Genomic DNA, 11,810 nt, shown 5'->3' with positions numbered 1-11,810 from the left:
GTACAAATGAAATCGTCTAAACAAACTAACTTTCAGGGCTCAGTTCTCTAACATGAAAAATATCAGAGCCTGCTTTATCTAATACAAGTAATTTGTATACTTGTTTGTGCAATGTGTTTTGCCAATTCGGACTCAAATTCTGTTCCAGACGAATAACATTTTGTCTAGTAATTGAATAAAACACCAGTATATCTATCATAAGACGAAGTATATATACATCATTTCATTTATAAGTTTATAGCGCAATTGTTTCTTGTTGTGACTGTGACCATTCATTCTCACTCACTTGTCCCTGTCGCTGTGTGTGTTCCAGTACGACTAGGATACATAAACCTACCCTGTGAGGAATCTATCCAGATCTGATAGATTGTGGAAAGTCGGTGGTTCTTCTCTGGTGCTCACATGTGTCTTTATTGTGTCCGGAATAATCATGGAATTTTCCTCTACCGTAAAAGCTACAAGGTCTTCATATGACATGTATGGTCTAGATGTGTCTTAGAAACAGTTGTCTCATAAATGTCGTTTACAAAAGTGTTTCCCTATGTCTTAATACATCATAGTTGCTGCTTTTTACCAGGAAAATGACTACATGAATTGATAGAAGAAGAACTTGCTTATCGGTTAATATAAGATTAACTAGATACGGACTAGAATTTTACTTTTTCTCATTCACATGAAAATCCTACATATAACGATAATGCTTTGCAACTGACATTTCAGTTCAGTACTATGGAAGACGTGTCTTGTGAGGTTTTGTTGGTACACACAATGGAATCTAACACTTTTAATATTTAAAATCTTCAAAACGGTAGCTTTTGTTCGTTAAATTAAGCTACTGGTTGACATGGCGCTATGCTTGCCTTGCAAAAATATCAATAAGATAAGTCAATGTTTCTTCCAGATTCAAATATCCCTCTGCAGAAAAATAGACATTTCGTCAAAATATTCAATGCAGAAGAGCTTGAGGAAATGTTCAGACATATACATCATATGTTTTGATAGTACAAGACATTTTAAAAAAATAACACATCACTACATGTATCATGTAGATTTTACCTAACTGGAAACAGACATTTCCTAATTAAGTTCGTTTCATGAATGAAATGGAACCGGCTACCTAAATTCAAGTCAATACATAAATCTAATTATCATCTCAAGATACGTAAAGGAAGTGTTGTAAATGAATAAATGTAAAAAATGGCGGATATAACTAAATGGTATTTGCATGCGTACATTTTGTTTGAGAGTGACTGGGGATAACGTCACACCTTCATGCACCTTTTGGTGGATGACGTCTCTTTGAAACGCGGGACTCCTGGGTAGAGACCTATACACAACAAGCGAGGTTGCGAGCCCAAAGCTGTGAGGGTTCAGTGAGTCTAAGTCAGAGATCTCAGCCACTTGGCAACGGATGCCTCTGAATGTATACAATGGCTTTGTGAATGTTAACACATCGGCATGATAACTGATGTTTTTATCATGACGTTTCTATGGGACATCCATATTTTGTCGATAAAAGAGACATTAATAACCGTTAACAGTTAAGTACTTCATATGACTAGAGTCAAAATTTGAAATGGCTTCATTACGTTTGGGTTTCTTTGATTACATAAATTGTATTGATTTATTACATACAGTTTTAAATTTTAAACTAATAAAGATTTAATTTATAGTAATGTAACTTTTGTGATTTACTACAAGTATATATTCGTTGAATCGATTCTGTGCGGATGAGTTTCGAAGTTACTGTTTAAATAATTTTATTTCTAACACCATACGGGCATTATTTAGAATTTTACAAGATAATAGATTCATTTCTTATTAATAAGAGGAACGTATAATTCATTTTATTCAAATAGCTACTAACATGAATCCATCTGCTGACGGGATTTAGGCAGTGAATTCTGTGTGTTTGAAACACTTAATACATGTAGATTGGCATTTTCTTGACGTATAGCTGTTGCTGACCATTATGTCTAGTCATTTCTTTAACCTATCGCTTTTATTTATATAGTCTGTTAACCGATGATTTAAGCGGCGAAATTTCATAGAAACCGCAGACAGTCGTTCACCCTTGGTTAAGTTTTGAATAGTCTGAATAGCACAGTATAAAAGAACTATAAATTCTTGAATGAATAATGTTGATACATATTCACATAATTATTCTGAATCAATAAAAATTTCGAGAAATAGTTCAAAATACTTTCCCTGTATTTGAGCACATATTTAGTTTAGCTAACCTCCCATATGACCAATAATTATGTAATGATAAAGCATTAACCATTCGATCTCCGTTGAAATAGAACAGTTCAGTTACAAAACAAAATGTTACCAGCTGCTTTTGCTCATCCAGTGTAGTTACGTTTTGTTACTTCATACTTAACAATTGAGCCGCGCCATGAGAAAACCAACATAGTGGGTTTGCGACCAGCATGGATCCAGACCAGCCTGCGCATCCGCGCAGTCTGGTCAGGATCCATGCTGTTCGCTAACAGTATTTCTAATTCCAATAGGCTTTGAAAGCGACCAGCATGGATCCTGACCAGACTGCGCGGATGCGCAGGCTGGTCTGGATCCATGCTGGTCGCAAACCCACTATGTTGGTTTTCTCATGGCGCGGCTCAATTATGTAACGATAGAGCATTAACCGCTGATACAGTATAGTTCAAGTTACCAACAACGGATTTTGGTTTGACTAGATTTAAGCTTTCTTATGTTGAGAAACATATTAAGTGATTGATTTATACCGTGTCTGTTGTTATAAGATACATTAATCAGACGAATAAATCATCATTGAATGTCCATAATAAGGCGGAATGTCTATTATTTTTCAATAGTGGGAAAGGTTTGAAGATACAAAGCTGTAAATGATAGAATATAAAGACACACTGTCTGGCATAAATGGCCAATGCATAATCACTAAAATGATTTAATTGATATGAATAGGAAAGCCTTTTATCATTTTGATTTCGTTTTGTTATAGAAGAATTTGTAAGCTGACGGATTTCCAGTAAATAACATAGTCAGCTTGCTTAAACTTTACAGTCAGTGAGAGAAATGAATTAATCAGTATTGATATGATCATCAATAAGACATTGTGTAATTATCAATTTAACATATCCTATACTCACAGTACAGACTGTAATCTTGTTGCTTGAAACCATCATCTGTTTATGTTTAAGTCTATCGTTGATTATCACCAGCCATAATATGCACAATGAACAGTAATTGGACAAAATAACAAAACACTAAAGCTCATTGATACAGGTTATATACTGGTTGTTTGCAGAGACTCTAGAAACCAATGTTCACACTTTTATCTGCAGTCATCTGTTTTCACCGCATCCCTTCTGTGTTGAATTTTTATTGTTTCTTCTTATTCCTGGACTTAATCCTTTTTCATGCATGTAGGCTTATTAATTCTGCATCATTTTGCTGAGCAATTTAGCATGAATCCTTCTTTTTATGATGTTGTAGCCTTTAAACTTTTTAAGCATCAATTTCACATGTATTAAATGTCAACAGGAAGCTGAGCTGTACCGATGCATTTTGGGTTTGTTTACTTGTTGTCAAGACAATCAAAGTACTTGTAACAAATATGTATCATCTGCAAAAAGCCTCTGTAAACCATTCTAAGGTACTGGAACTTCATAATTTAAGTTGTTTTGTTGAGAAAATCATATTTTCTCAGTTCTTCTTCTAGTTAAATATTTTTAAGTAAGTTCTAAGTGATTTTACCATTTATGGTTGATGGCTATGGTTGGCACCAACCATTTTTGTCTGCAACCACCGACCCAAGTGGTGGATTTAACTGTTTTTAACCATTTCAACCACTTTCTGGGTTGTGGTTGAGCCTTTAGTACAAAAGGGTCCAAATTTTGACCATCGGGGTCACTTAGGTTCAGAATAATAAGCAGGTAGGCCAAATTTTGCTTATAGTGTCTTAAGAGATTTTCTCTTATCTATAACAGTATATAAAAATTCAGATATTTCAGTGGAGTAACATTATTGTAAGCAATTTTTATTGGATATTTGGAGTAATTTTACATACCAGCAAATCTTAATCATTTATGGGAACATTATTTATACATATTTTTAGCATAACTTTTTGGCTATTTTAGTACAATTCTCGAATATGTCATGTTACCAATGCACATGCACTCATCTTTGAAGAAATATGGAAAGCCGGAACTGCCTTAATTATAATGCATAATTACATTGCTATTTTATAAGTTTTAACTGTTGAATTAAATACACCTTATGGTCGTTTGAGTCTCATATGTATGTGAACAATATAACATTTTCTGATGTCATTCTGAGGAATATTGCAAGTACATACATGAATAAACTCAATTAACTGTTTATGCGGTGTTATTAGTTATTTGCCTGATAAGTTAGAACTTTAGTTAGTTGACCGACTAAACCCTTCACACGTAAACTTATCAACAGCTCAAGGCCACATCCAGCTACAAACTACTACGCTACCAAAGGAGCCATCAAGTAATGGCAAACACCCCCAGCTAGCTCGTAACATTTTTATGGTGGCAGCGGTGGGATCTGATAATCTAACTCTGTCAGATCCAGTGTTCGAACCAACGCCTAGAGAAGCTTTTCATACACCAAACAACATGAATGATATAAATCCAGTTGATAGTGAGGGTATCATTAGTTTTCACGGTCATGAACCTGCAGCCGATTTAGACAGACTTGGTGAGTTTGAGACAGATGATGAGCTTTCAGATGCAGGTTCTGTATTAAGCGATAGGTCACAAAGAGGTCTAAATGAGAAGAATGAAAATGTCATCAGTCAGGTGTCAGACATGATAAGCGGTGTAACGAGTGTTCTGAAGGATGTAGTCAAACGGCTTCAAGAGTTGAAACAACCTTTGACAAAGCAAGCCTCAAGTTTAAACAGTGCTGACCATGATAGTGGAAATTTAAGTAGTTTCCCAAGAAATCCATACAGAGTCGACTACCGAAAGGGTACCATTAGGTTCTCAGATACATCAAGTTATCCGGCCAGCCAATGAGGAGTATAGATATGATACCAGGCAATGCTACAGCAATATTGATTTTGCTCAGCCTACACCACTTTCTCAACCGTACCCAGTTCATAGGTCAGAGATCACTAATTTACTAGCACCACATCATAACTTGACTCATGTCCCTTATGGTCCCCATGATAACAGTCAGACACAAAATTCCCTTTTCACTAGGTATGAACCATATGATTTACCTGAATACAATAGAAACACAAATCAGGCAGATCCTTCCCTACACAATATATACCAGAATAGTAGAGGTGGTTTCCCAAACGTCTCGTACGAAAACAGCAAAAGGTCACGTGATATGAATCACGTAAAAATACCGTCATTCACTGGGAAAGAGGAGTGATTAGTATGGGTAACACGGTTTGAGGCGATAGCTCGTAGAATGAGATGGAGAGACAATGAGATGCTGGACCAGCTCTTGCCACGAATTGAAGGTCAGGCCGCACAGTTTGTCTTCTCGCAGCTAAACCCCTCAGTACTGCATAGCTACAAGAATCTTAAGAGTGAACTTGATAATCGCTACCGTGTCATTGAGACTCCAAAGTTATTCACTTCACGTTTTAGCAAAAGATCGCAGAAAGTGGGAGAAAGAGCTGAAGAGTTTGCTGCAGAGCTGAAAGTTCTCTATGACAAAGCGCATGGGTACCGCGACAGAAAAACTAGAGATGAGGACTTGGTACGAAGGTTTCTTGATGGCCTCAGAGATAACGACATCCGGTTTGAAGTAGAGTATAACAAAGAGCCAGAGACAGTTGACGAAGCAGTGTTTCATGTTGTCAATTTTATTCAAACTAGAAATATCAGAGCTCATAGAAAAAAAAGAAAATCTCAGACGAGCAAGTGAATTTAACGAACATGACGAAACAGCCAGTCCAGAAGAACACATAAACTCACATTCTAATAAAATCCAAAGTGTCACACATTACCAACAGAGAACCGAAAAGGGAAAAAGCTCCTACAGAGAGAAGCCAAATGAAACAAAGGAAGACACAAGTAACACAGATAAGCAGCAGAAGATTCTGGAAGCGATCCTGGACAGAGTTGAAAAACTAGAGAACAGATATAAAGGCAAGCAAGAAAGAAATAGCCAAAGAGGTGGGCGTGAATGTTTTAATTGCCATAAACTTGGTCACTTTGCACGAAACTGCCCAGATCGAACCGAAAACCAGAATAACAAGACAGAGTCGCAAGACGGTTACCAGCAGGCCAAACGTCAGAATCCTTTAAGGATGTACGAGCGTTTTTTTCAGGATATCCGCCATTTTGAAAAATGTTTCTCCGAATAGTGCTTTCTAACAAATGTTTTGCCAAAACTTAATGATAGATAATTAAAATATGGCTAATAATGTACCATTTAAGCAAATAGATTCTACTTTTTGCGAAAAAAAAATTTTCACCCTAATTTTTGGCTGGTATTTGTCTAAAATTGACGTAAGATTTACAATGGGGTAGGGGTAGGTAATGTCAAATATCTATTAAAGTAGATGAGGTTTGGTTTTGAAATTTTCCTGACTGATACATATAATAATGAGCTATAATTGAAATAAAAGTTTTCAAGATAGCACATTATATTATCTAGAAAATATATATTAAAACAAAAAGAACTAAAGATATCAAAATTCACCAATTTTTAGCAGTTTTTCTTAATAAATCTCTTAGATGCACGGTGACCCCAAATTTTTTTCTTTCCATTTAAGAAGCATTTTTGTGGGTCATTAAAGCTGCAAAATATTTTGAAAATCTTAACGTCAGAATTTTTCTTATAGATCTAAATACGTTTTTTCCATTGACAATAAAGTGGGTGGGGTAAATATGTCAATATGTGAAAATGAAAGAGAATTGTTAGTGACATTTATGCTTATATAAAACTGGCATCACCTTGTATTTATATTAACCTGTAACACCCGAAATCCTTATAACATTAAGTGGGATATTATATGTTTTATGAATTACCACCATTTTTCTAATTTTACAAAATTTCAGAAATGCTTAAGCAGTGGGTGAAGAAAATGCCCTATAAAATTAAAACGAGTTCGGTGACCTATGTTTTTTCTTCTCTTGTTTGTCTTGGAAACAAATGTTCTTCAAGCTCAAAGAGTATGAAAAAATTCTTTACATTAGAAAAAATTCGCTCCTACATCCTTAAACTTAAGGGGACCGACTGTTGCGGCCAAAGGGAGGTCCAATTAGAAGCTGGATGTTCCGGCCAGTTTAATGTAACAGACAAGGTTGAACAGGAGCAAGAAGATGTGACTGTTAGAGAGAAGGCCAGGGTAAAGTAGTTCAGGGGAATGAGTGATGGGATGTACGTCAAAGGTTTTGTAGAAGACGTGCCTATAGTAATCACTGCTGATACCGGTGCTTCAAAGACAGTTATATCTTTAAAGGTTTTCAAAAGTATAAACCAAGGGAGACAACCAGCCCTAGAAAAATCATCTTGTTTGATAAGAGCAGGAGGCACACCAATTCAGGAGTGTGTCAAGGCAAAATTCACTTTGAAGCTTGGACCTTTAGAGATAACTAGTGAGGCGATCATTGCTGATATAGAAGATGAGGCGCTTCTGGGGTATGATGTTTTAAAGGGTTGCGAGCATGGAGCGGCTGATATTTTGCTAAGCAAAAATAAAATAGTGCTTGACGGTGTGGAAATCCCATGTTTCCAGGTGGGCAAGAATGATAAAACTAGGAGGGTAGTTGTTGCTGATGATGTGAACATACCAGGGCAATCAGAGATGATCATTGATGTGTATGTCAGTAGAAAGAAGAAGATGATTTTGACCATGAAGCTGAATACCTGGTAGAACCTTCAGAACATCTGGCAGAGCGATACAAATTGGCGATAGCTTCTACACTCGTCAACATAAATCAAGCGACCACGTGCAAGGTGAGGGTGTTAAATCATTTCTGTGAATAAGTCTCCCTGAAACAAGATGCTGAAATAGGAAAAGCTGAGAAGATAGAATGGATAGTAAATGTCATAGCAGAGCAAGAGAATACCAGCGAGACTGAAAACCAAGCACAGGTGAGAAGGGTCGAAACAAGGTCAAATAAACATGATGGAGATATGCAGTTGCCTTTTGAGCCATCAACTGAAGAAAAGGTCCCAAGACATCTTCATGATCTTTTCTCCAAGACCGTTCAAGGTAGATCTGAAAAGGAAAAGCAGGTCATAGCAGGACTCTTTGTAAAGTACAGCAGCACCTTCTCAACTGACGAATGGGACATTGGGCTGACGAGCCTGATAGAGCATTCTATAGATACAGGTGATGCAAAGCCCATAAAACAAAGGCCAAGAAGAGTGCCTCTTGCTTTCGATAACGAAGAGAAACATGCTATAGAAGATCTACTTAAAAAGGGGGTTATCCAAACAAGAGGACCATGATAGTCCTGAATCGCTCACCTCTTCCCACATGACCCAGTTTTGAGTATGACGTCGTTTTATCTATTATTTGACATAGTGACCTAGTTTTTGAGCTCATGTGACCCAGTTTTGAACTTGACCTAGATATTATCAAGATAAAATTCTGACCAATTTTCATGAAGATCCATTGAAAAATACGGTCTCTAGAGAGGTCACAAGGTTTTTCTATTATTTGACCCATTGACCTAGTTTTCGAAGATACGTGACCCTGTTTTGAACTTTACCTAGATATCATCAAGCTGAACATTCTCACTAATTTTCATGAAGATCTCATGAAAAATATGGCCTCTAGACAGGTCACAAGGTTTTTCAATTTTTACACCTACTGGCCTAGTTTTTGATCGCACGTGACCCATGAAAAATATGGCCTCTAGAGAGGTCACAAGGTTTTTCATTATTTGACCTACTGACTTACCTTTTGAAGGCACGTGACCCACTTTCAAACGTGACCTAGATATCATCAAAATGAACATTCTGACCAATTGATATGGAGATTCATTCATAAGTATGGCCCCTAGAGAGGTTAAAATGTTTTTCTATTTTTAGACCTACTGACCTAATTTTTGACCGCACATGACCCTGTTTCAAACTTGACCTAGATATCATTAAGATGAACATTCAGACCAATTTTGATACAGATCCCATGAAAAATATGGCCTCTAGAGAGGTCACAAGGTTTTTCTATTATTTGACCTACTAACCTAGTTTTTGACGGCACGTAACCCACTTTCAAACTTGGCCTAGATATCATCAAGGTGAACATTCTGACTAATTTTCATGAAGATCTCATGAAATATATGGCCTCTAGAGAGGTCACAAGGTTTTTCTATTTCTAGACCTACTGACCTAGTTTTTGACCGCACGTGACCAAGTTTCGAAGCTGACCTAAATATCATCAAGTTGAACATTCATTCCAAATTTCATACAGATCCCATAAAAAATATGGCCTTTAGAGAGGTCACAAAGTTTTTCTATTATTTGACCAACTGACCTAGTTTTTGATGGCACGTAACCCAGTTTCGTACTTATCCTAGATATCATCAAGGTGAACATTCTGACTAATTTTCATGAAGATCTTATGAAATATATTGCCTCTAGAGAGGTCACAAGGTTTTTCTATTTTTATACCTACTGACCTAGTTTTTGACGGCACGTGACCCAGTTTCAAACTTGACCTAGATATCATCAAGATAAACATTCTGACCAACTTTCATAAAGATCCCACAAAAAATGTGACCTCTAGCGTGGTCACAAGCAAAAGTTTACGGACGGACGGACGCACGGACGGACGGACGACGGACACCGCGCAATCACAAAAGCTCACCTTGTCACTTTGTGACAGGTGAGCTAAAAAGCACGTCACCTTGGGCAAGTCCCATAGTACTAGTCCGCAAGAAGTCGGGGCGTTCAGGCCATGTGTGGACTACCGCAAGGTCAACGTTCTAATAAAACAAGATGGTTTCCCTTTACCGAGAATACAGGACTGCTTGGATGCTGTATTCGGGTCTAGCCTTTTCAGTAGTTTCGATCTAACTAGCGGGTATTTTCAGATACCGCTGAAGAAAGAAGATGTTCCAAAAAGTGCCTTTGTATGCAAGTATGGATTATTCGAAATGACGAGGATGCCATCTGGATTGTCAAATTCCGCAAGCACCTTTCAACGTACAATGGAGTTGGCACTTCCAGGGTTGCAGTGGGTGACATGCCTGGTCTACATCGACGATATCATCGTATATGGGGATAGCTTCGATGAACACTTGCGTAATGTCGATGAGGTGCTTGGGCGGATCAAGGCAGCTGGAATGAAGCTCAAACCCGACAAGTGTCAGCTTTTGCAAACAGAGGTTGTATTCCTCGGTCATGTGGTGTCAGGCAAAGGCGTAAGCCCAGATCCTACAAATATTTCCAAGATTGTGCAGTGGCCAAGACCTAAAAATGCAAAACAAGTTAAGCAATTCTATGCAACCGGATCCTACTACCGAAGGTATGTGAAGGATTACGCCAAGATTGCCCGACCCCTACTTGCGCTAACCAAGAAAGACGCTTCATTTTATTGGGATGAAGCATGCGAATCGGCCTTCGTTCAGATAAAGCAAGCCCTTATTTGTCCAGAAGTAATGGGATACCCACTAAACGACAGAGGCAAGTTCTTCTTGGATGTTGACGCATCTGAATTTGGCCTGGACGCCGTGCTCCATCAAATGCAAGAGGGTCGAGAACGAGTGATAGCGTATGCCAGCAGAGCAATGAATAAGGCAGAATGCTATTACTGTGTCACAGAACAAGAGCTACTAGCAATCGTCTTCTTTGTGCAGTACTTTAGGCAGTACCTATTAGGTCGTAAATTCACTGTCAGAAGCGATCATAAAGCGTTGACATGGTTATTCAGTTTGCAAGAACCTAAAGGCAAAATCGCAAGGTGGATCGAAATACTAGCGCCTTTCAACTTTGCAATACAGTGCAGGCCAGGCAAACAACAAGGCCACTGTGATGCGCTTCCACGTTGCGAAAACCCACGAGATTGCACGTGCAGTAGCGTAGACATGACAGAGCCCCTTAAATGTGGTCCCTGTCGTAAATGTCGGAAAAGGACAGAAGATATGCATGGTGCGATACTTTGCGCCGCTCCACTTGCCAATGATACTGAAAACTCTAACACCCAGTCTGCTATACGTAGTACATGCCAAGAAGCGGGGAAAAGCACCGACAATAGTGCACAACCAAAGCGATGCAATAACTGGTTAGGTCTTTGTCTACCCGAATCAATGGTCACAGCACAACGGAAGTATGCAGACATCAGGCTAATCGTCGATGCCTTAACTGAAAGCAAGGAGCCAACAAGTATGACATGTTAGGTAAGAGCCCTGCCGCACGACATTACTAGGTAATATGGGAAACACTGTTACTCACAGAATGAGTCTTATATAAGGCTTTCAAAAAGTCAGATGGCACCGACGAGTATATGCAGCTGATCCTACCGCGAGAATATCAGAAGATGGCAATATCCTTGGCGCATGATTCATTGACCGGAGGGCATTTGGGTGTAAAAAAGACCAAGGCCAAGATCCAAACCCATTATTATTGGTTTGAGATGAAAGATGATATCAAACTGTTTATAAGGGGATGCGTCATCTGTGCTTCAGACCGGAAACCACAAAAAGCTCCAAGGGCCCCGCTTGGACATCTTTCAGCTGGAGCACCTTGGGATCTGCTAGCAGTTGACTATGTTGGCCCATTTCCTATGACGCCTAGGAATAACAAGTACATTTTGGTCTTGACCGATCATTTCTCGAAGTATGTTGAGGTCCTTGCAGTTCCTAACCAGTCTGCGGAAGAAT

At 38.3% G+C, this 11,810-nt stretch overlaps 1 protein-coding gene across 1 annotated transcript; it reads left to right on the top strand.

Annotated features, from left to right (window-relative positions):
• The first annotated feature begins 7,342 nt into the window (after nt 1-7,342).
• On the top strand, nt 7,343-8,433 carry LOC128557386 (uncharacterized). The gene is made up of 2 exons (XM_053544721.1): nt 7,343-7,805; nt 7,982-8,433. Exons 1-2 carry the CDS (start codon nt 7,343-7,345, stop codon nt 8,431-8,433), a joined length of 915 nt encoding a protein of 304 aa, XP_053400696.1.
• The last annotated feature ends 3,377 nt before the right edge of the window (nt 8,434-11,810 follow it).

The sequence above is a fragment of the Mercenaria mercenaria genome, chromosome 5 (genome assembly GCF_021730395.1).
Source record: "Mercenaria mercenaria strain notata chromosome 5, MADL_Memer_1, whole genome shotgun sequence".
Classification (NCBI taxonomy): Eukaryota; Metazoa; Mollusca; class Bivalvia; order Venerida; family Veneridae; genus Mercenaria; species Mercenaria mercenaria.
Note: the sequence above shows the minus strand (reverse complement) of the source record. Positions and strands in the feature narration are given on the sequence as shown.

Coding starts and splice junctions, on each gene's coding strand:
- LOC128557386 (XM_053544721.1), top strand. CDS start 7,343: ATGAGTGATGGGATGTACGTCAAAGGTTTTGTAGAAGACGTGCCTATA. Junction 7,806..7,981: donor GATCATTGATGTGTATGTCA/GTAGAAAGAAGA, acceptor CCCTGAAACAAG/ATGCTGAAATAGGAAAAGCT.